This window comes from Volvox carteri (genome assembly GCF_000143455.1).
Source record: "Volvox carteri f. nagariensis unplaced genomic scaffold VOLCAscaffold_37, whole genome shotgun sequence".
NCBI lineage: Eukaryota > Viridiplantae > Chlorophyta > Chlorophyceae > Chlamydomonadales > Volvocaceae > Volvox > Volvox carteri.
In genome coordinates, this window is record NW_003307580.1 from 1228221 (window position 1) to 1252585 (window position 24365).

The 24365-nt window shown below is 57.2% G+C and overlaps 4 protein-coding genes across 4 annotated transcripts; 2 read left to right on the forward strand and 2 right to left on the reverse strand.

The window, feature by feature from the left end:
• Positions 1 to 593: 593 nt before the first annotated feature.
• mot3 (uncharacterized protein) lies at positions 594 to 14716 on the forward strand (the record flags this gene model as incomplete). The annotated part of the gene is made up of 22 exons (XM_002953604.1): positions 594 to 655; positions 1127 to 1220; positions 1374 to 1514; positions 1718 to 1792; positions 2130 to 2672; positions 3014 to 3607; positions 3928 to 6201; positions 6388 to 6693; positions 7056 to 7309; positions 7717 to 7801; positions 8273 to 8317; positions 8528 to 8719; positions 9607 to 9780; positions 10305 to 10424; positions 10923 to 11030; positions 11514 to 11575; positions 12396 to 12501; positions 12740 to 12880; positions 13032 to 13205; positions 13494 to 13592; positions 13990 to 14136; positions 14417 to 14716. 22 exons carry the CDS (start codon positions 594 to 596, stop codon positions 14714 to 14716), a joined length of 6096 nt encoding a protein of 2031 aa, XP_002953650.1.
• A 2820-nt stretch (positions 14717 to 17536) lies between these two features.
• VOLCADRAFT_94498 (uncharacterized protein) lies at positions 17537 to 18837 on the reverse strand (the record flags this gene model as incomplete). The annotated part of the gene is made up of 4 exons (XM_002953681.1): positions 17537 to 18099; positions 18194 to 18266; positions 18476 to 18586; positions 18742 to 18837. The coding sequence occupies 4 exons, from the start codon at positions 18835 to 18837 to the stop codon at positions 17537 to 17539; spliced, it is 843 nt and encodes a 280-aa protein (XP_002953727.1).
• A 331-nt stretch (positions 18838 to 19168) lies between these two features.
• On the reverse strand, positions 19169 to 19783 carry VOLCADRAFT_94499 (uncharacterized protein; the record flags this gene model as incomplete). Its single annotated transcript, XM_002953682.1, has 2 exons — positions 19169 to 19423; positions 19733 to 19783. 2 exons carry the CDS (start codon positions 19781 to 19783, stop codon positions 19169 to 19171), a joined length of 306 nt encoding a protein of 101 aa, XP_002953728.1.
• Positions 19784 to 21237: 1454 nt separating this feature from the next.
• VOLCADRAFT_118451 (uncharacterized protein) lies at positions 21238 to 23828 on the forward strand (the record flags this gene model as incomplete). The annotated part of the gene is made up of 6 exons (XM_002953605.1): positions 21238 to 21427; positions 21655 to 21749; positions 22117 to 22272; positions 22551 to 22664; positions 23091 to 23157; positions 23650 to 23828. 6 exons carry the CDS (start codon positions 21238 to 21240, stop codon positions 23826 to 23828), a joined length of 801 nt encoding a protein of 266 aa, XP_002953651.1.
• Between the last annotated feature and the right edge of the window lie 537 nt (positions 23829 to 24365).

The following is a 24365-nucleotide window of genomic DNA, read 5'->3' on the forward strand; positions in this document are numbered from 1 at the left end:
GCACGGACGATCCTGAAGATGAACGAAATCCAAGCCTAGAGGAGGCCTGCGATGTCCGCTGTCTACCCTTATCGTAAGCTTAAAGTTTAAAGTGTTGCAGTACAACGCACATAACGAGAAAAGACCAGAAGATAGGACGTTCCAAGCTCTTTCGGATTGCGGGTACATAGGGAAGTTGGCCGTTGGCAGGGCTGGTGGGCGTTGGTCCATGCTCCATGGCGTTCTCCGGAATGGAGTTGTCCCTCGCTATTACCAAGACCATTCCGACGTTGTGAAGCAGCTGTGGTTAGGTCGAGTTGTGGTATCTGTTGTTGACAAAGATTTTCAACTTCGGATGCCTTGTAAACTTCATCCTTACGAATACCTTCAATCAGGTTAGCTCCTGCTACGAGTCTATTGCCATTGCCATTTCTGTTACAGATATTGGCTGTGCTCTTACGGCCTGATCGATGAAAAGGCCGCACCGAACCAAAAGGAAAAGAAATAATGTAGTAGAGCGAAAAGGGCGGGCGACGCGGCCTCCAGGGTGGGAGGGCGGGGCGCGTGCTGAACAACAAAAACAAGATACAGAAAACCTGCAACACGCGCTATTTATGCAAAAGACGATCCTGAGGACACGGATCGCCGGCCTCAAGTCGTACCACTTAAAACGGCCGTAAGGCCCTACGCCTTAGCTAACCCGGCTCAAGCTTCGCATAGCCCGCAATAATTCACTGATACCATTATCTCATACCGAGTGCTACCGTAGTCTCAGGCCAGCTGTCAATTCGAACGTTTGTTGACATATGCCTTCCCAATAGACCACAGCATGGCTCGCTACATCAGCAGTTTGACGTGCAGCCATATGCTTGGAGAAATGCATCCATCTAGGCCAGGACTTGACGCATCACTGCGAGCCGAACTAGCACCCTGAGCAGACCGCCATACTTGGCAAGGCATCTGAGCTCGTAAAGCCAAGAAGTATTGATTCTTTTTTTGGGGCCTTGAAACTCGGCGGGAGAATCTCGCCGGGCGCGCTTTGGGATTTCCTCGTCAACGCTGGAAATGAGCTCGCGACAGCAAGGTAACCAAGGCCAATTGGGTCATAGCTGCATGCCTACCTTAATACATACTTCTAAAGATGCAGAACCTACAGCTGCCAGGCACGCAACCAAGCTTCCGCAGTTTCCTGCGCGGAGGTCCACGACAACCGTTGGGAAATCACCCTTGAGGCGGAGCAGGTACGCAAGATACATCCTATAGTATATGGAGCCTATGGACGGGCCACATGCATCTATTTAATACGTCGCTTACTTCCCCGGTCCAGGGTGGACGCCCTGCCAGGCGTGCCGCCGGCAGCACGCTCACCGGCAGGGCGTCTTGACCCATCGCAGTCAGTGCGGACAGGGGCTGAAAAGCTCCAGCAACTTGGCAAGCGCAAAGATGCAGATTCCAACAAGTATGACTCTTTCGACGACGAGGCGGGAGGCGTGGACGGATTCGAAAGCCCCCAGCTGGCGAAGGCACGCGCACAGGTGAGGGGTTACACCAGCCGCGTCCAGGTCTCAACCTGACCATCCTAAAGCCTATCTATACCGTGAACACTGTGGAGGCTGCGTCATGGAGAACTGGGTCTGTCTCCAAGTGAAGGCCTGGTGGCCCAACGGGCCCCCAGAGGGCTCGGGAACACGTTGAGCCATGCGGTGCAAGGTAGTGAGCTCGGGTTTTTGCTGCGTAGGTGGCCCGGGATGAAGTGCTATCCTACATGCACCATCGGCGCTACCAGCGCAAGGACACGGGCAAGCGAGCCATCGTAAGTCCTGCCCAAGGCGCCATCAATGGCCCTGCACCCCACGTGTAGCTGCCAACCTTGGGTACTTGGCCATCGTTAAACCCCGGGCAGTGTGCAAGTCCTGGCAGCGGACATGGTGGACAGCCACCTTTCACGGCCATATGATACCATTTGCTAGCCACTGGCCAAGGACCATCACATCCATTCAGTACCATTTTGCCACAGGAACCCCTGGCGACACCGATTCCTGACTGCCCGAGCACCTCACCGCGCAATATCCCCCTGTCATCGCGGCCGCCGCCTGTACAAAGTGCTTCCTGGTGCTCTCCTGCACCCTCTTGGTTTCCCTCCTCCACAGGCCCACACGACCGAGCCCCGCGACGATGATTCCGATTTCGACGATGATCGGACCATCGGGACGGCCACCAAGAGCCAGCCCACTCCAGACAGTGCCGGCGACCCTTCGAAGCTGTTGCAACGGGTACAGCAGGCGCTAGACAGATGGCCGCCAGGCCGGCGGACTACACAGCAGCAGCAGCACGACCACCACCACCACCACCACAGCTTCCCAGACGACGACCTCCGGCCCACCAGCGCGGATCAGTCCCCCACACGCCACGGCCGCAGCTACTTGGAGTCGTCGGGAGCCAGCTTGGTGCCTGTGAAGTCGGTGGTTGGGACTGACGAGGGGGCTGGCAGGGATATGGTGATCGTGCACCGCCCCTCGTGTGCCGGTCAAGGGCATGAGGAGCGGAGTTTGGTGGCTCGAGCGGGGGCGGGGGACATCGTGAAGGCGCCTGAGGCGTATCTCAGTGAAGGCGCGTTCTATGCGTTTAAGCGGGAGCTTGCGGCGCGGGTAATCCAGACTCACTGGCGGCGGTGGCAGGGCTGGAAGGCCAAGGTGGGTGACTGGCTTCAAGGCGGACTGGCTGGATGAATGACTGGCTGGATGTGTTTTCTGCCGGTCATGCACGGCACTGCACCACACCGCGACTTGGGAGCCCCCCTCCTCCCATGCCACAGGCTGTCATTTCGCGCTCGTGCCTGAAGCCTATCGGCCGGAGACTCGCCAGCTCTATTATTCTGTCTGCACGTTTTTACTTCAACTACACTACACTCTCCTACCCTGAGCTTGTTCCCTCCGTAACGACGACGTAACCACGTCACTTTTGCTGTAACTCTGCAATATTCAGCAGCCGTATTGGGTCGTGATGCTGGGAACCCTGTCTGTCAACTTCGCAGGTGCGCCGCGAGGCCGAGGAACGCATCTTACAGCAGCTACTGGCGGACGATTCCGGCCTCAGCCTCAGATTACTGCTAGGTCCCAGCCCCAGCAGCGGTAACAGCAAGGGTGCCGTCGGCGAGGTCGCGGACGGCGCACCATCCCGGGAGCGTATGACCGCGGAATCCATGCCGCCACAATCCACACACGCCAGGGCGCTCACCAGCGCTATCGTGCCGACCAGCCATACCCATGCGCTTCATCAGCCTGCAGGGCGGTCCTTGCAACCCGGCAGGCCTGCTAGCGGCAGCAGTGGAGGAGGAGGAGGAGGAGGAGGACCGCAAAGCAGGCCGGGGACTGTCGGCAATGTGACAGACGCGGCGGCCCGGGTCCCTGTTGTGCGTCCGGCATCAGCTGCAGCAGCCCCAGCGTTGGCCCGGGGCAGAAGCCCGGCACGTACTGCACCCGCTACCGTACCTGGCGCGGCGTCGCCGGGCCGGGGTGGGCGGCCTGGGCCTGGAGGACCGGCTGCGTGCAGGGAGGGCTGCGCGGGCCAGGGCCCGAGCTTCGACTCAGATAAATCAGCTGAGGATTTCGTCCGCGGCGCTTGCAGGGTAGGCTGGGCAGGGTTGATTGTGGGGCGTTAGGCTTATCCGCGATGGCGGCCAGTTTAAGGGCGTTTCTTGGTTTCCTTCCTGTTGCTGCTGCCTGAATTTCTGAAACCTTCTAGCTCATCTTCGGTCGCTAGCCTGGGTGTGCTTCACGCATATGGGGAGTTTGAGCTGCGTCCATGTCGCTGATGCTGCTTTACGAGCAATGGGATTAGGAGGGGTCAGCAGCACGGGTTTGCATGCAAGCTCAACTCAATCCCTGCATACCTAACACCCCTCCCGTCCCCCTAAATACACACATGCACACGCTGATTGGGTTACAGCCTTCAGAGGACAGCGTGAGGCCATGGCGGAGGCACGTTGGCGGCCACGCCGTCTACACCTTCGTCGCCACGCCACAAAAGCAGGCCAGCATTGCCGCTGCTCCGCCTGACGCTTTCCCGGCGGCAGCAACGCAGCCAGATCGCGCCGGCGCGCGCTTCACGACTGCAGAGGCGAGCATGCCACCCCGCGGTCTGCCGGAAGATCACCATGAGGCCAAGACAGCTCCGTCCAGTTACGTCACCACATCCAGGGATGACGATGACGACGCTGCAGCCGCGCCGCAGCAGGATCCGCGCCCTACGTCCTCTGGCCCGAAAGCCGGCCCTCGCCCACCTTCCCCGCCACCGCCACGGCATCACCATCAGCAGCAGCAGCAGCAGCAGCATGAACAGCAACAGCAGCCGTCCCTGGATGCGGACACCAACCCCGCCATGGCGTCCCCTACGTTGTCCGCGGCCACAGCGCAGAGCATCGGCGATTCCGTCGTGGGACTTGGCGCCTCACCTCTCACGCCCATGGCAGGCCCATCAGCCACCCGTGGCGCACCTCAGCCCGCCACTGCTGCCGCGGCATTCAAGCAATCTGATTTAGTTTCTCAGCCACAGCTGAAAGACCCGCGCCCTCAGGACGGTGAGACGCGATTTGAAGACCGTTCGCGGTGCAATGCCCGCCCGCAGCAGCCACATCAACAGCAGGACCAGCAGCAGCAGCTACAACAGCGGCCGCGCTCTGGAGCAAGTGTGTCCGAGCTCGCATCGCCGCCGCTAAGCCCGGTCAGTGGGCCAAGGCCACCCCCATTGCAGCCGGACCTCTCGCCTAGCCCGCAGCACCGAGCCCGTATGCAAGCGCTGCAGAGGCTGAAGCTGCAGGGCAGTATGCGCGGCACCTTGAAACCCAGCAGTGCAGCAGCGCCGGTGCCGGCACCGGCAATCGCATTGGCGCCACCATCACAGCCCCATCCGCCATCCGTGGCCGAAGCGGAGGAACGGCAAGGGCAAGGCCGCCATTTCTTAGACAGCCAGCCAGAACGGCAGCGTGAGCTCGGTGTTGCTGTCCCATCGGGCGAGCTACAGCAACCCCGAACACGGCGGCAGGTGTGGCTTCAGGCTGAAGAGGGCCTGGAAGAGCCATGCAGGCAGGAAAGCCGGAAAGGATATCGAGAGCAGGGCGGTTCTTCTAATAGCGGTAGAGAGCATCAGCACCAGCAGCATCCGCACCTGCAGCCGCAGAAACTTGTCCATGTTGATGTTGGTGGGGATGGGGATGTCCGTGGGCGACAGCTGCGACAGCAGCCCTCAGCATTATCAGCAGGAGCAGCAGCCAAGCGCCCAGAGCTGCGGCCAGAGCTTTCCGAGGAAGCAAGCCTGCGGTCGATGCGGGAAATGCCCAGCAGCTCGCACCAGAAATGGCCATCAGCCCTCTCGCCTTTCTGCGAGCCGCGAATTCAGGATGCTACCGTGATGACATCACCGCGGAGCTGGAACTGCGGCAACGGCCGCCTGGCCACAGCCCCTCCGCCGCGTGGCGCTCACACGGAGCAGCCGCAGCCTCCAACACGCCATGCAGATTGCTCTGTGCAGCCTTGGGAGCACGGCAAAGGAGGCTACATCGATGGCGCCGACCCCGCAGCCCCCGTGAACCCGGACTGCCGTCCTGTCTGCCGCGGCACGTCCCAACACGTGCCTCAGCTCAGGCCTTCAGGCGCCGGACGCCCGTTCTCTGCCGCAGACGCGGACGACACGAGATTGCGCGGGGCGAGTGGCGTACAGGCGGCTCCGGCGCCCAGGTCAAGTTACGCTGGTGATGAGGGCTCCCTGGAGCAGCTGGCTGTGCACAGCCAGAAGAGGCTCCTACAGCATGCCGTACAAGGACCCACGGGTCGTGAGGATGCCGTGGCGTGGCCTGAGGAGCCGGTCCAGGCCGGTGCAGGTGGCCCCGCCGAGCGTGGGATGGAGCAGATGGTAATGCAGGGGCGGGGAACTCCTGCGAGCGTATGGGGTGACGCCGCTGGTGGGGCAGCGAAGGACGCAGAGGGGGCGACGCTGGGTAACGCGGGCGATGGCGGGAAAGCACGTGGCGGCATGAGCAGCAGCAGCAGCAGCGGCGGCGCCAGCGGCGGTGGTGGAAGTGGCAAAGTGGGGCGGGGTGCGGTCAGCTGTGGAGGCGGAAGCAGCGGGGCGGGCGACGAGGACCCACGGGTCGCAGTGGATACAAGCGCGACGGCCCAGAAGATGTCGTCCATCCTGAAGTACCTGGAGGAGGTGGAGTTGCAGGTACACGTTCCGGGCCGTCGTACACCAGACCATTGTTTTTTTTCAGAGCGACGAAAATCGGGTGACCAGCCATGACTATCAACTTTTACGTAAAGCATATCCACGTAGCTTGCACGGAACTTGCATCGTGAGTGACATGCGGCATCCTCTGTGAATTTTTCCGTTCCGGCGTTGTTTTCTCCACAGGCCGAGCAAGAAGCCACCTGTGCAGCCCTGGCGCCTGCGCTGCTCGCCACGGAGCCGTCTGCTGCAGCCGCCGTCGCCGCCGCGCTGCTGCCTGGAGGCATCGCGTACACCACCCTCCACACGCAGCACCACAGCGGCTGCAGCGACGGTATCAGCGCCCGCAGCGGCAGGGGCAGCGGAGGCGGCCATGTCCGGCTGTACGGCTACTCCTCGGGGACCGCAACCGCCAACGGAACTCGCCAGGTCACCAACTCCTCACGTCCGGGGACTGCTCACACCATGGGATCGCTGATGTCACAGCAACAGGTACGGGATGGGGCTAGGGCTTATACGGCTTCGGGCCATGTCCAGCACGGACTAAATGGACTTGACTTGTCCTTTTCACTGCAGCTGAAGTAGCGGAGCCAAATCGGAAGCCCCCCGTATTTGGAACTGACCACTGACAATCGGCCTATCTGTGCTTGTGTGGGCCTTGGGGCCCCACGGGGCTCATCAGGGCTCGTTACACCTTTGAAGAGTGACACAACTCCAGGAGTTGTAACACATACATACAGTACAAATAAGTGTCAATTGGCGAAACCTTAAACCCTGCCTGAATAGTGTTATATACTAGTGTAGCATCTATGGTACGCCACCCGGGCTCCATCTTGCAGTTGCACCGCTCGCAGGCCGCACTGAGCGAGGCATGTACAGCTGCGCGCCAAAGCCGCCACCAGCATCACCAGCAGCAGCAGCATCACCACGGCCGGAGGCCACGGTCCCAGCGGCGTGGCACCAGGAGCCTTGCTGGGGATAATGGCTCCGAAACCGGCGAAGACATTGGTGGCGAGGAGTACGACGTTAGTGACAACGACGGTGACGGTGACGATGACGATGGGGTTTCTGTGGCCACCCGCACTACGGTTGCTGGCATGGCCAACAGGTGAGGAATAGCTGGGCTGGGCTGGGCTGGGCTGGGCTGGGCTGGGCTGGGCTGGGCTGGGCTGGGCTGGGCTTACGTACCTTACAGATGTAAGGTACGTAATGTAAGGGTACGTGAAGCCTTTGATTTGGCGGCTTCATTACCCTTATGCATCCCGAGTTGTTGTGGATTGTGATGAATGCATTCGGCTTTGGGAGCTTTGTAGGTCAGCAATCCTAGGCTGGCGCCGGGAGCATAGGCCCAAGCCGACATGCAATCGACGTCGCTGACCTCCTCCCCACCTTAATCCAGCTCGCTTCGGCATCGGCATGAGACAGGACCTGCTGCCTTCTTGCGCTCACCTCTCGCTTCCATTGCCATGGGGCCCCTCCTCTCCGCCGAACATTCTCTTTCGGGTGCATATGCAGATCAGCGTTCCTGGCGGAGTCGGTGTACGAGAACGTCCGAGCCAAAATCCGGCGATTAGAGGCGCGTGCGTGGCGGGTGGATGGGGTGGGACGGGCGTCTTGAGTTGGGTAACGGGAAACGGTGCAACCGGGCCTCCGTACCAATTCCACATGTCAATATAATAATAACTCGGCCATGTTCCAGCACACGTATGGCAGCAGGCACACCTACCTACGGCTCTTGCACCCTAGAGCGGTTGTACCGTGAGTAGAGTGCGCTGCGGCGTAAGTGTTGCCATAGGATAATGCCATGTTTTCCCCCGACGCTGCCGTTGCCGTTGCCAATGCCAGCCACGGCCTCTTTTAGCTTGCCCTGCCCCTGCCCCTGGCTGTGGTCGTGGTTGCGCTCCTGCACCCACTTAGTTGTCGACCGAATATGCTTCTTCAACCATTGGATGCAGGATGCAATGGTTTGCAGTGGATAAAATAGTTCAAATGTTCAAGTAATCTGTGAAAAATCTTATAAGGACATTTTGCAATTAGAGATCTGCCCACCATCCGCACTGACCTCGCGCAGGACGACATCAAGCAACGGGACGCACGCATCAACGAGCTCTCCCAGGTAATCGATTGATACCAAGCCCGGGGGCCCACAGAACCTGCCCAATTGCGGTTCTACGGTGTATCATATGCAGGGTGCGATAGGTCCCCTCGCATGCACGTTCCCTTAGGTCTATCATGTTCTCCAAAGGAGTCACCCCACTCACTCAATTAATCAACGCGGCATCCCGGTTCACATCCCACTCTCCCCTCCGTTCCACTCTATCCCTAGGATGTTGAGTCCCTGCAAGCTGCCCAGCGCACCTGCCTGCTGGACGCGGACGCGCGCCTCACGGAGATGCTGGCGGCTCAGCGGGCCGAGTACGAGGCGGCTGTGTCCCGCCACATGGCCTTCGTGGACCGGCTGCTGGCGGACAAGGAAGCGCTGTCCAGCCGGGCGCAACAACTGGCGGAGCAGGTCAAGGTAGGGCCTGGGGCGGAGGGAGCCTCCCTCTTAGGGGTTTGGGTAAAATACCTGCCTGAATGATTGCTCCCAGGCGCTATGTTCCAAAATAAAGTCAAACACCTGTTAATTCAGCCGTCCTAGCATCTTACGATAGAATCCAGCTAAATTATACCCCGAAAACCGCTTCAGGCAGTTTCGGGGTGCCCGAAAAAACTGTCAGGCTGACAGGAAAACTTGCGGGAAGGGCCCCGAAAGGTTATTCAGAGGGTTTCGGACACGACCGTAATTCTTGGGTGCCCTGGTGAAGAACCCTGGAGTGAGGGTTTGGTATCGTATGTCGCATGGTGGGAGCTCGTCGATAGAGTGCCCGAGATCGTCGGACCATGCATGGTCTAGACGGGCCGAAGACCATGTAAGGTTCGACATGCTAAGGAAGATTCGACGAATAAGTAAAGAAAAGGAAACGGTTTGGGAGAGTTGGGAAGGCTTGGGGTGGCTTGCGGAGAGCTTGCAGCTCCTAGAAGCGAGAGTTGTTCTCGCCTGTTGTGTTGCAAGGCCCACAAGCAATTCACCACCACCACCACCACCACCACTAATAGTGCCATCGCCATACGCCCACGGGACATGGAGTCTTCCTGTTGCACGGGACGGAAGCGCGGAAATTCCAAGTGGAAATTCTGGACACACATGTGCACACGAACAAAACATGCATTCGTGATGTGGGCGGGGCCGCGCGGGAATCTCAGGGTCGCGATAGGGAAAGGACCTGACAGTCTCTTTTCCAATCGAAGTGCTGCTGCTGCTGTTGCTGCCGTTGCCGTTGCTGTCTCTCCATCTCCGTGATGCGCTTCGGCGCCGCCACCGCTGTCGCGCGTGGATTCATCACAACATGCGGCCTCGCGTAGTCCGTGGATGAGCGACAAGAGCGCGCCATCGCCAAGCTCAAGGAGGGCTGGGCGGCAGAGCTCAAGCGCCAGAAGGAGAGCTGGGCGGCAGCGGAGAAGCAGCGGCGGGAAGCGTGGATGCAATCCAAGGCGACGGAGATAAAGGACATGACCGTCAAGGGACTCGAGGGCGAGGTAGGGCCAATACGGGACATTGCCGCCTTCCAGGGTCTGAGAGGAGAGGAAGAAGGGATTGACGCATGGGAAGGCAGGGCTCAAGCTCCTTAAAAGCGGGCCGTTTCAAAAGCCAGAATTCGGCTGACAGCTGTGCGTTCGTTGCTTGCTATTAAGCACTTCACTCTCCTGGTCTTACCGCAAGTCCACCGCGGAGGAACGTGAGGAAGGACTTTGAAGGGGTGCGGGAGTTCACCCTTTACGGCATGTCCACCCTTTACGGCGTCTCCGCACGTGTCATCACTTGAGCTTGGCAGGCGCCTCTCTACCTTTTGGAACGCTGAAGACGCACACCCTTAATATCTCTGCCCTTGCTGCACGGCATTATGGATCCATGAATCCATACAGTGCCCCGCAAGGATTGTCGCCTCCGCCATGCTCCTGTATGAGTCTGTGTAATTCTTCATGACTGGATATGACCCATGGGACCGTCCACAACCGACGAGGATGCGCCTGTCTGCCTCGGCTGTCCCCGGTGTGCGCAGGTCCAGAAGCTGCTCGCGCGGCACCGTGCGGAGCTGTCCGCCGCGCAGCAGGCCGCGGCGGAGGAGGCCAAGCGCCACTTGGACGCCTACGTGGCGCAGAACGAGGTCGCCGTGCGGCAGGTAAGTACGGCCGTGCAAAACATCCACAACGATTAGTTAGTAATCATTGGTGGATGGGAAACCGTTACTTTTGCGCTGTACTGCGTGTACTGCGTGAGCTAGGGTGATGAGGTAAAGAAATGGTGTGAACAACAGGGAACAAGGTGACGAGCTGTTAATGGGGCCCGCACCTCGATGCGGTTATTCCTGGCGCGCCTCGAGTCTGGACATGTACATGCAACTATGATTCCAGCTGAATGCAAGTAGGTCGGGGTGACTCTGGACATGTACATGCAAGGCCCCCGGGGTGGTGATGCACGCAGCATCCAGGATAGCTGCGTGGCCACGGCTCGTGAACACCTCCAGCCGCACTGCCCCAGATACAATATGTACCCCAACTCACCCCAACACCAACCTCAACCCCGGTACTGCACTGCCACATCAGCACCTTGGCAACTTCGTCCCTTAGTGAGAACTCACACAGCCGTCGCCGGCACGTGAACGGCACGCCCTCCTCAGCTCAAGGAGCGAATGTCCCGCGAGGCCGAGGAAGCGGTGGAGAAGGAGCGGGCCTCTGCCGCCACACGGCTACGGGAGGTCAGCGAGCGCTATGAGCAGCAGCTGCAGGTATGCAGGCAGAGGGTGCGGGGAGCTGTGTACAACTGGTTTCAGCGCTTAATGTATGCGTTGTAGCATTTCCCTTTGCTCTGGAATGGAGAGCGCGCGGATGAGTGCGCACAGCAGCCAGTGTGTGAGGCCGGGTGTACCACCAGTGTACTACTTGAATTAAGGACGTGCATGCATTAGGGTTTTTGCACACAGCCTAGGGTTAATCGACCCCGGCGTGGTAGGCACAAGGGAATCCTCGGCCAAGGGAAAGGAGGGATCAGTTGCTCACATGATCAGGACGCCGCCCTCGAAACCCCTAATAAGCACACTTGGCTGCGTCTACTGGCAGACGTCTACTGGCAGACGTCTACTGGCAGGCAGCTTTGCAAGCAAATTGTTCCTTGGCCGACACCCGAACGCAGTCGTTTTTTCCACGTCCTTGGTGGTGAACCTTTTAATTTTGTAGCTGTGTCTGTGGGGTATGTCCGTGCGGCCCTGCAGACGCAACGCATGCGGCTGGTGGCGGATGCCGACTTGAGGCTAGAGCAGCTGGAGCAAGCCAGGTGGGGGGGAACCGCATGAGGGTTTGTGTTGGCGAGGTTCATGGTGGTGCGAATGGGAGATGCCAGGGGAGCTGATCCCTCTTACATTCCTCCCCCCCTCGAGCGAACGTCCTCGGGCGCCCCCGGGCATATCCCGTAGGATTAATATTGTTTGAGATCCCGTAGGATTGTGAGTTTGGGTGTTATTGACATTTCGTCAGTCCCCGTCCGAGATGGGGCCTTTGTTTATACTCAGCTGGTAGACTTCTCGCCCACCCGGGCATCCACCTTTGGGGTAAGAGTATGCTGCATCATGCCTGATGTGCAATATGTTCGCAATCGGATTCGATCCGGGGAATTCCCACCTCCTAGCAATTCGCACCAATGTAACACCAGGCAAAGAGTACTCAGTTGGGAGATGCCAGGGGAGCTGATCCCTCTTACAGGCGCCGCTACCAAGTGTTCGTAAATCTGGCAAGCAACCTTAGCTGGGTGGCAAATGCATGCTGTACGGTTGTTTGCAACGTCGGCCTGTTCGAAACGCGTTGCCTTTGCTCGCCGCGATTGCTTTTGCTTGCGTTGCCTTTGGGCCCCTGCAGCGTTGTCTTTGCTTTGCCGGCTGCTTTGCTTATATTGTACTATGGTCTTGGTCGCAGTGGCTGCACTGTATTTCACCTTTTGCTTCTTAGGTCAATGTGTGTCGTATCAACAGCCATAGATACAGTACTCCCATTTGTGGGGCCCGCCTTGGCGGCGAGCTGGTTGTGGTTGCAGCATCTCTTCATCTGCAACCCCTCCGCCACCCAACTCCACCCAACTCGCCCCACCTCAACCACCTCAGGAAGGAGGATAAGAAGCGCTACGAGGAAGCAATCGCAGCGGCTAAGGAGGCGGGCGAGGCCAGGCTTAAAGAGGCCGAGGAGGACTGGAAGCGGGAGAAGGAGGCGGTGCGCAAGGCACACGAGAAGCAGGCAAGAAGAGCGATGGAGAGCGTGGCGGGCTCTGACCCAACCTCTGAACGCAACTGCGCCTTTGTGTGTGGCGTCCGGGACTTGAGCGAGGGTCGCTATAAGCATCAGCTGTTGGGACCCCTCGCGCTGGCTTTCCGCTGTTGCAATCCCTTTTAGCTGTAGGGCCGCTGTTCTGTTAGCGACTCGGGCTCTGGTATGCACTTGCCTGCCCCAGATCGACGCCCTTCGCGAACAGTACGAGACGGGCCAGGAAGGGTGGCGGGCCGCCATGGCGGAGCGAGCCCGCAAGGAGGTTTCGGAGCGTGTGGCGGCCATTCGAGAGAAGCTGCTGCAGGAACGCAACGAGGAGGTGCAGGTAGGTCCTTGCGTAAATTGCCCTGAAAGGCTTCGACCTAGAAAGATTTGCTGTGTGTTCGTGACTTCTGGACGGTGGGTTGCGACCATCAGGGTGGGTGCGCCAAGCGCTGGTAGATTCGTCCGATGGTTTCTTCGGTGGTGTCATGCAGGCTGTCATGACTCGCCTGGAGGCCGAGCATGCCTCCACGGTTGAGGCCCTGAAGGAGGACTTCCGCCGCCGCGAGGAGGCGGCCGCGGCCCGTGCAGCCTCGTCGCTGAAGGAGGCCCGCAGAGCAGAAGCCAAGATGGCGGAGCGCTTCCGGAACGCTGGCGTGGCGACCAAGGTGAGGGCACATCACCGCACGAGGGGGTTGGGGTGGGGTGGTACAACGGCGGATTTGCGGGTGCTGGGTGCGGACTGTCATCACTCTCTTGAGTTTGTGAGTGCGGCACCGGTGGCATAAGGCCTCCCTTGCCCGTCCGTCACTGCTGGCGGCCTCAATGGCCTTCCCTGCCTGCCTCCCGCGGGGCTGCTAGTACCTATCGCTCCCGTTTTATCTGCAGCTCCCTGTGTCGCTTTACCCCATCAGCCCCCTTTTCGCTATCCATCCTGTTGTCCATCCTGGTCCCAGGCTGCTGAAGAGCGGCTGGCAGCCAGCGAGCTCACCATCAGCGACCTGCGTAGGGAGCTGGAGACACGGAACAACACCATCCGCTGGCTGGAGTCACAGGTGCCCCGGGACACTTCTTTGGGAAGTGAGGGAAAGAGGAGCCTGTTGGGGCTGGGGCCACTGCACTTTGAAGCGCAGGCCTTAGCCTGCCAGGTTCCCGGATAATGCAACCGTTCGTGTGGCAGGTTTGTGGTTGGGTGGTGTCTGCGGATACCTCATGTTGCTATCGCTGTGTCACTGGGGGTTGGACCGTGTTGCCATCTGCATGCCTGTGCAAGGCTGCATGGGATCAGTGGATGTGTATGGTGGTGCTGGAATCCAGGACGGCACGTTGCACAAACAGGGATGGAGGGGGCGATGTAAGTTTAAGGGGGGAGGGAGTTTGTGAGAGCCCGTATGAGCCGACGGGGACGATGGTCAACCGAAGCTCCCCTAACGAACCCGGTCGGCTGTCCAGGTATCCTCCGCGAAAGACGAGGCAGTTGCCCGCGAACGCGACGTGCGGTCACTGGGCGACGAGAAGGCGGCTGTGGCTGCAGAGGTAGCGGCCGCAGTGGCGCGCGACAAGCAGCAGGTGGAAGCACGGCTGGCGCAAGCGCAGCAGGTGCGTGCGGCGAGGAAGGGGATGTTGTACTGATGTTCCCCTTCCTGCGTAATACCAGCGGAGGGAGGCTAGGAAGGTTTCAACACTAGAGGCGGTTACAGACGTGCAAACCCCCCATGAAGTCCACAGAGGGCGCGGTTCACACCATGAAGACATGCAGTTGTGTGCATATGTTTGTGTCCACAAAGGATGCATGTTGTACAGCCAACCGCCAGTATCATTACAAATCTCCAAGGTCTCTTTAGCTTTATTGTCATGTGGTTGCGGCCGCTCTCCGCAGGAGAATCAGGAGCTCCGAAACCGGCACGCAGCGGAGATGGCGGCCGTGGAGGCGCGCGTCAGAGCTACCCTGGCGCGCAAGGAGGAGGTTATCAGCGGTCTGCGGGAGCAGGCGGCAGCCATGGCAGCAGAGCTGCGGGACACGCAAGAAGTGCTGCGGCAGCAGCAGGAAGAGTTTGGGAGCGACCTGGACGGCGGTGCATCGGCTGCGGCGGCGATAGTGCCAGTCGTGGCTGCCGGGCGTAGCATGTACAGCGAGGCGAGTGCAGGCGCAGGCGCCCGGCGAGGGGGGCGGCACTGAGAGGTGACGGGGGAGGTGCCGCCCCGAGAATAGAGAGCACAGCTGCGGGAAGTTAACCGGGCGGATTATTGAGCGCGTTGAGGGAGAGGGTTTTTGCGGAAAGGTGAACTTGCCTGTGAAGATAATGAGCTACTGTGTGTGTGTGTGGGGGGGTGTTGGTCATGCATTCCGATTTGCTCCTTTGATTGCCAACTGATCTTAAGGTTTCCATACACAAGTGCGTCAAACGAAAGAACAGGTGGACTTTCATCTGTCTTAACCTGCGCGCGGGCAGCTGTGCATTGGTTATCGGGCCACCAGCCCTGAAGGGAAACAGTACTACCGTCTTTACACCGCATGCGCTGAATGAGCGACGGCGCGCATTTTACTTGGGATGAAATGTGGGACTGTGCTCGCTCCGTAAAGGACAGCGTATGTGGGGCTGCTGCGTTGCGTTGGCGCTGCGTACGGCTAACGTGTGGCGAGCGTTGCTGCTGTGATTGGCTGGCACTGTCAGAGAGGCTAAAAGTGCGTGAGCTTAAGAACTTAAGAACTGGGGGCCAATCGTGTGCACGATACTTGCAAACTGCGACACTTTTCGCTCGTCTCACTCGTCTAATATCATCCTGTGGGGGGCTAAACATTTTAACCAACACAGCAAGGCGGCTGTGGAACGTAACGACGTATGCGTGTACCTGCGCCGTAACGCGCTGTAGGGTCACTTAGAGTTGCCTTTATCCGGGCAAAAGCGGGCTTCCTTACGAGCACTGCTGTGCCCCTACGGAGAGTCACAGGTTTGTTCCTGGTCTTTCGGATTCCCCCCTCAGGCTACGTCCATCCTGGTTGCCATCTCACCTAGTAAAGTCGCTGCACACAGTCCGCAATGCTTCCTGCCAAAATCTACTCTGCCTTTTCAACTCACATACACACATATACACGTGCGCGCGCACACACTCTCACCACAACCACCCAGGCTCAATCTCGGCCAAACAATGAAGGGTTTTAGGCACCCTGCGCACACATACACGCTCAGGTATGCGCAACCCACGACGGTCACAAGCAGCATGTAACCAGGCAGCACCACATGTGCTCGCTCAGCAGCCCTGTCAGTCAACCTGCTTGCCAACCTGTCAATCTGTCAGGAGTCATTCATTCCTGGCCATCGCTGCCGGCGTCCCGGCCGCCGGTCTCGCCCTCTGGTCTGCTGCCTCCCTGGACGGTATCGACACCCTCTATGGTAGAATAGCCCACTGCGTCGGTGGCGGCGATGCCGGCCCCAACATCGGGGCCTCGCTGGCCAGCACGTGGCATGAGCTGACCGGTGGTTGCGCGAACCGCACCTGACTCCTGAGGCGTGCCGCTGATATGGTAGTCCTCCAAAAGCTGAACCGGGCGCTCGTCGGCCATGTTTAAGGATGCTTAAGCGCCGGGTCTTGACTCTTTTGGTCTTCTCCTCGTGTTTTTCTCAAGTTTCTGGCTTAGATTTGTTGTTTAAATCGCGTTTAAGAGGAAAAGATGAAGTGGGTGGTTTTTGATGTTCCGCGAAGACGGCTTCCATTTGCTGCGCCAGGCTCGCTGAATTCAGTTTTTGCCCGCGTACGTCATTACCTTGGTCATCACCGCTCGTCGCAGATTTGCGCGAAAAATCGTCGGTAGGACTTCACGCCTCGCCATCCCCTTGCGGTCTCCCAAAACTAGCTTTATTGCAGGCATTCGCTCGTCGCATCTTCAACCAGCTTTGAGGATTTTGTGCGGCCAGGTCCAGCTTTGTCATTATCACAGCTACCAACCACACCATGTGCGCTTTCCAGCATTTTGAACGTCCCGTCCTGAGACAACAACAATAATAACGGTAAAATTGGCGAGGTACCTACGCCGGCGGGCTTCTGCAAGGCGACGGCCTCGGGATCAAAAGTGCGACGGGCATCGGCGCCGCGGGCACCACCACTGCTGGCGATGGCCCCGGCTTGGCCAACGACAGCCGCAGCGGTGACGGGGAATAGTAGGTAGGACACAAGGTCGGGGAGAGCAATTCTTTGGACTGCCCCGGTCGCACAATTCCTGTGCTTCCCTAATTCGACACCCCGAACAGGCCAATTCTGACTGTCCGAATGTCCCTGCCAGGCCAATTTGTGTCCCTGTCAGGCCAATTCAAGGGGCTGTCCCGGCAATTCAACTTGTCCCAGGTGTAGACCCCGTGCCAATTTCAACCCTTCTACCGAGCAATTTAGACCAATCGCAGGGTCTGCACCGAAACTCTCAGGCAGGCATCCAGAATCGGGGGAGTTGAAGGAACTTTATGAAACTCTGTAAGGGAAGCACTTACAAATATCTCTCGTATGTTTGTTGGTTGCAAACCCGAACATGGGGCAGGAAGTGGCAGGAACCCCACACGCCTTGTTACCGTACTCCGTACTGATTCATTCATACATTCATTCTGTGTGTGTGTGTGTGTATTCAACGTAAAGTTACCATCACCCGAACTGACCAGAACCAAAGGTGTGTCTGCATGGCAAGCCGCTGACAATTCTAACACCCCATTTATTCATTCATTCATTCATTCATTTGTTTGTTCAGACAAACAGACATATCCACACGCCTTGTCTTGCACTGTGCTTCAGTCCTGCTAAGGGCCCCCTGCACTGTACCATATGACATGTGTTCCACAAAAAGATACCACCACCCGAACTGAACCAAACCAGGGGCATGTTAACCACACTTTTCATTCGTTCATTCATTCATCCATCCATCCATCCAACTATTCATGCGGATGAAGAGATGTAAACACACACCCTGCCCTGCACTGTGGTGTGGCCCAGCACAGTGTAGCACCCCATTCATTCAGTGTAGGAAGGTCTCCTTTTGAGTGCTTTTGATTCGACACCTGGACTTCGATCGGTGCTGCCCAAGTCCAATGGCTACATCCATGGCGGCCAGCACTTCGGCCGGCACACATTCTTTGACCTTTTGTTGGCACGGCTGGTGTTTCTGTGTTAAGCCGGCATCAGCCCCCTTGCGATGGGAGGGCTTCTTCAATGTATGTCGTGTTGTGCCACTGTCCTCCGTGTCCGCCAGCTCACCTCCATCAAGCTGCCAGTTGTAGCTGACACAATAGCTGCTCAGCTCCTGCACCAAACACACATTGCTGAGTGTAATGGCCGAAAATACTAAACACAAGGAACCAAACACTGTTTTCTTTTCAGCCTTACTTGCACCTGTGTGCTCCCAATGAAAATCTCCTACCTGTTCACTCTCCCTGTCCAGCTTCACGATGCTCCCTCCAGGCAGGTCCGGCCCGGGTCTTACACCCATGATCTGGACCAGGTGATTTGTTGTCCACCGGTCATTTGGGTTGCACTGGAAGTGGTGTGGCAAGTAAAACTGTTGCTCCCCCATCTCATGGTCTAGTGTTTGGAAATGTGTAATGGATGCATGGGATCAATGGCATGAATGCAGGCATCATACAAGTGTCGTGCCAATAACTGGCTCAAGGCTTACCTTTTCCAGCTGGTTCTAGCAGCCGCAAGACCATATCTCCCGAAGGGTCATCCACCATGAGCCTGGTGGCACTCTGAAGTGAACACCGTCCATCTTTTGTTGAAGCATGGTTGCACAAGAGGACACATGCATGTTGTATGGTGTGCATCGGAAGTAGAGGTAAGCCTTGAGCCAGTTATTGGCACAACACTTGTATGATGCCTGCATTTATGCCATTGATCCCTTGCATCCATTTCACATTTCCCAACACTAGACCATGAGATGGGGGAGTGACAGCTTTACCTGCCACACCACTTCAAGCACAACCTGAATGACTGGTGGACAACAAATCACCTGGTCCAGATTGTGGGTGTAAGACCTGGGCCGGACCTGCTTGGAGGGAGCATCGTGAAGCTGGACAGGGAGAGTGAACAGGTAGGAGATTTTCATTGGGAGCAAGTAAGGCTGAAAAGAAAACAGTGTTTGGTTCCTTGTGTTTAGTATTTTCGGCCATTACATTCAGCAATGTGTGCTTGGTGCAGGAGCTGAGTGTAACAGCCGTCTCTTACCTTAGCTGTTTTAGCGGAAGTAGAGGGTCTCGTCCACGATTGGCGACCCAGCGTTAGGCGTGAGAAGAGACAAGGGAAGTCGGGATTCGAAGACATACGTCGAGAACGGTGACAGCAAGGTCTTGAACCCTGAACACTAGTATAGTGATACGTTAAGTGTCTGGCCGAAGCACTTCACCTGGGTGGCTTAAATGCGGCCCACCTGCCGCCATCTCCATTCCTGGAGTCTTGGTGCCGTACGCTAGGTTGTGATAGCGTACCAGAAAGTGAGTTCGTACAGTTAACGAGTATGGTTCGTAAATACGGGACCGTACCGTTACTGTGATTAAGCTTTAATAGCTTAAAGATATTCTAAGGTAAATGTAGCTTGCTACACTGAGCAGCTCTTAAGAGCTTGTGTCAGCTACAACTGGCAGCTTGATGAAGGTTAGCTGGCAGACACGGAGGACAGCGGCACAATGTGACATACATTGAAGAAGCCCTCCTGTTGCAAGGGGGCTGATGCTGGCTTAACACAGAAGCGCCAGCTGTGCCAACAAAAGGTCAAAGAATGGGTGCCGGCCGAAGTGCTGGCCGCCATGGATGTAGCCATTGGACTTGGGCAGCACAGATTAAAGTCCGGGCGTCGAATCAAAAGCACTCGAAAGGAGACCTTCTTATACTGAATGAATGGGGTGCTACACTGTGCCGGGCCACACCACAGTGCAGGGCAGGGCGCGTGTTTACATCTATTCATCCACATGAATAGTTGGATGGGTGAATGAATGAACGAATGAAAGGTGTGGTTAACATGCCCCTGGTTTGGTTCGGTTCGGGTGGTGGTATCTTTTTGTGGAACACATGTCATATGGTTGAGTGCCGGGGGCCCTTAGCAGGACTGAAGCACAGTGCAAGACAAGGCGTGTGGATATGTCTGTTTGTCTGAATGAACGAATGAATGAATGAATAAACGGGGTGTTAAAATTGTGAGCGGCTTGCCATGCAGACACACCTGCAGGTTCTGGTCGCTTTGGGTGATGGTAACTTTTCGTTGAACACACATACATATATACACACATAAGCAGGCGGCTGGCAGAGGTTAAGGCCTGACTTCTGCTCCCAGAATGACCGGGTTCAAATCCATCTGCCGACTTTTCGGGTGTTTGAGAAGTGTGGAAGTGGGAGGTGGCCCCCATCTTATGGACGATGTAGGACGTGATAATATCAACTTGCGAGCTAACCAGGAACTAAGTTGAGGTGCTGTTGATCCGCTAGCTTTGGTCAGATGCTGATGGTGAGTTGCTGAACCCAACGAATACATTCTGAAGTCAGATGGGGTGAACAGATTAGGGTGCTCCTCTATTAGGGGAGAGCAGGGAACTGCCTCAGGAAAGGGGGCCGCTGGTGAAGCTTAACCACCCTGTAACGACATACACACAATCAATGTGTGAATGAATGAGTACAGAGTACTCTTACAGAGTACGGTATCAAGGTGTGTGGGGTTTCTGCCACTTCCTGCCCCATGTTCGGGTTTGCAACCAACAAACATACGAGAGATATTTGTAAGAGCTTCCCTTACAGAGTTTCATAAAGTTCCTTCAACTCCCGCGATTCTGGATGCCTGCCTGAGAGTTTCAGGGCAGACCCTGCAATTGGTCTAAATTGCTCGGTAGGAGGGTTGAAATTGGCACGGGTCTACACCTGGGACAAGTTGAATTGCCGGGACAGCCCCTTGAATTGGCCTGACAGGGACACGAATTGGCCTGGCAGGGACATTCCAACAGTCAGGATTAGTCTGACAGGGACACGAATTGGCCTGGCAGGGACATTCCGACAGTCAGAATTAGCCTGTCAGGGTGTCGAATTGGCCTGGCAGGGACATTCGTACAGTCAGAATTGGCCTGTTCGGGGTATAGAACTAGGAATTGTGCGACCGGGGCAGTCCAAAGAATTGCTCTCCCCGACCTTGTGTCCTACCCTCTAGGTGTCGCCCTGCGCTGTCCGTTCATGAAGAGCGGGGCTGCTCATCAGTTGCGTATACTGCAAAACTGATGTAACACCGAAAGACCGGAATATTAAATGGTTGTGCGCAGGGGCTCAGGCTTTTGTGATGCTTGGTATGTTTCAGGGCTTCTCATCTAGCCACGCCAGCGCCAGTGTTACACCGTGCCAGGCGGCAAAGAGGCTTCATTGTTTAATCGCGTGTTCGCTGGGGATTGGGGAGCATTTGGGATTGCGTTAGAGGTAGCAGTGCTTGTGCGCATCAAGGACGTGCAGCAGCCGGGGCGCAGCCCTGTCTCGTACGGATGTCCGACATCTTCCGGAGCGCTCTCTAATGCCAAGCAAACGCTTACACAAAGATTGAAAACTTTTACTTAAGAGCAGTTTTACATCGGATCCTGTGTCTGCCTCTATCGCTTCCGGTATTCGGTTGCCATCATAGGAACCTTCTGAAAAAAAAGGGCAACCGCAGCCTTGGCATCGTTTAAGCCTCTTCCCCGATAAATAATTATAACGATGTCGGGAGACGCCCAGTCTCTTCTAGCTGTAGAGGAAGCAGCAACTACTGCACCGAACAAACCTTCCGAAGATTCCACCAGCGGCGGGGCATCAACATCGTCCGAAGAGGTGGCCTTTAAGATTCAATTTGGAAAGAACAGCTCGGACGTGAAGCGGCCGTTTGATTCTACGGTTGGCGACTTGAAAGGTGGCGTGTCCATTGGGCGGGTTTCATGGCAAATGCTCTCGTATGGTACCGTATTCGTCTTATCCAGCCAAGCATGAGAAACTTAGCGGTTACTGAGTATTTGGCTACAGTTTTATTACCCTTTGCTCACTCTGGCAAACCTTGAAGGTTTGGACTCTCTAGCCATCTGGTGACCCGTCGACCCTTCCCAACCCACGTTACCACCCAACCCCCCGACGCCACCAAAGGTGAAATCGAGAAACAGCTGGGGATACCATCCAAGCTTCAAAAGCTGATGTGCAAAGGAGCAGCCCTGAAGGACGACGCGGCGACACTTCGGCAGGTAAGAGGCGCAGGCTCTTTCTACAACACTGGGCTTCGGTATCCTCGGCAGCTGCAAATGCTAACAAACCCTCGCGGAGCTGTCTCTTACTCAAAACCGCGTCCGCGCTTATTCATTCCCTTCATAAGGATGAGACCCTCCCATGAAAATCCAGGGAAAAGGTCAAGCAAGGGTCTCCTAGCGCCAACGGAGCCTCCCGAGCCCGTCGATATGTGGCCCCAACGTGCACCCTTCCAGCACGCATCTAGCGCGCGTGCGTGCGTGCGTGTGTGTGTGTGTTACACCTTGAGTTGCGTTACCCTCCGAAGGTGTGAACCGCGCTCTGCTTCATAGCCCTCCCCAAATGCCGCATCCCCTATTATCCCAGGCCGGCATCAAGGACGGCAGCAAGCTGCTCCTCATAGGCAGCAACCCCACGGCGGTGGATGCGGCCAAGGCAGCTGCCGCGGGCGCCGGTGCGGGCGGCGAGTGGGATGCTCCCAAGACCGAGGAGCCCATCCACAAACAGACGCAACACGCCAAGGTACGTGACTGCTGCTACCGCTGCGTGGCCCGCCATCCGCTGTAGCCGCTGTAGCTGCTGCTGTTGGTATTTGCGCGATGTTGTTGCCGATGGCAATCCAACTGCTTCAAATAGCATGTCGAAAGACCGCATTAGCGATGTTGTGCAGAAAGAAACCCAAGCAGCCAACAACGGTACCCACGACCTTCCTCACCTTCCCCTCAACCCCGTCATCCCCCCTTTTATCCTCTCCATTCACCCATCCTCCACCACTACTACGCGACTACGCGGCTGCAAAGGTTCTCGCCAAGGGGGTCCCCGACGGCGCCCTGCCGGGCCTCGCGGGTCGCCAGGTGCCCCTGGACGACAAGCTGACCGCCATCCCTGGACTGCTGGACAGCCAGGGCAGCAAGGTGAGGCGGTGCTGATATGTCGGCGTCTGTGCGTGCACACGTGGGTGGCTGGGGGGTTCTGCAAATTTTCAGGCCTCATTCGGGCTGGGGGCCAGAGGCGATGGCTAAGCACAGACAGAGGCTCACACAGGGGAACACAGCGTGTTCTGCTGTACCTGCTCGGTTGGTGCACGGTTGGGTTAAGAGGGCACAGAGGGCACAGAGGCAATAGGTGTTGGGTCATTGATGGTCCGGGCCTAAGGGTGTCAAAAACACACGGAAGGAGGCAAACAAGATACTCAGCTCAGATACACCTTCTAGGTCTCCTCTCGTGGGTTCTCCTTTCTCTTCTGCTTCTCCCTTTACCGGGATACGTGGCCATTTCCTTCCCTCCCGCTTTTTCCCTCCCTCCCTCCCTCCTCCCTCCACCCGCCCCCATACCGCCAGGTTCGTATGACGTTCAAGACGGAGCTCCAGCAACTGTGGCTGGGTTCGGAAGCTACTACGCAGAAGGGTATGCGACCTCAGTGTGGGCCCGACCTCGACTCTGGACAAGTCGTCCCTGTCCATTTTGTGCACGTCTGGGTATTGTGCAACCTATTCCGTCTTCCGGTCTGCTCCTTTGTCCCGTCAGCTGGCGCGCTCGTACGTAATGCCGTGGTAGCGGCGCGAGGTCATTTGCATGCGCTCGCCCTCTTTTCTTCGTTCGGCCTCTTAGTGTTGCGCATGTATTTGGCATGTTCTTGGGCTTTAGGCTTCCCACGCCCGTAAAGCGCATCTTAACGGCATGGAAGAGTTTCGCGCTCCCGGCTGAAAAGCATACCCCACAACCATACCACCACTACACACGCAGAGCAGCTGCTGTGACCCGCCTGATGCCCAGCCAGATGTCCTCCTCCTCGTCCTCCACCTCCTCCTCGTCTTCCTTTTGCTCCCTGACGGCTTGCATGCTTTCCTCCACACGCCGATTTTTCCACATGGCTCCCGTGCTTGTGACTCGTCACAGTGCCGTACGGTACGATCGGCAAGATCGAGTCTTGGCCCATCGAGGGTAATGAGGGCTACTCCGTTGTGGCGCTGCACCTGGGGGCGGGGGGCACCTCGAAGTACTGGCTGTACTACTTCCCGTCGCAATACGTCGCAGGGCTCAAGATCCGGATCTTGGGCGTTGAGTCGCTGCTATGAGGGTGAAGCAGCCCCCTGTCTCTCTCTCTCTCTCTCTCTCTCTCTCTCACACACACACACACACACAAAAGCACACAAAAACACCTTGCTGCTGTTCACAAAGGACAAAGGCGCACATGACTCCCCATACGCCATTAAATATAAAACATTCTGGGCTAAATGGAAAGTTTGAGGTTTTTTATTTTCACGACACGATTGATTTTACGGCAGTGATTGTCGCACTCGGTCAGAACAGGTGTGCAGGATGCAATGCTTGGGCATTACGGAAACAGGACAGTGCGGCAGGCAGCAGCAAAAGTAGTAATTAGGACGATTGCACCGCTAGCAACAACGTACGTCTTCTGCCTTAAGAGTATCTACCTTTAGGAAAACGGATGAATGATGTCGTGAAAATGCCGCGCGCACTCCGGGAGCCGGCAGATAGTGCCTTACCATGTGCCGTCAAGGGTAAGTGGAAGGAAGGCAGAGGCGAAGAGCGGTTTGCATCGGATGCACCCTGCATGTGTTGGCGGTCCCCGGGTGCACCTGGCTTGGGAG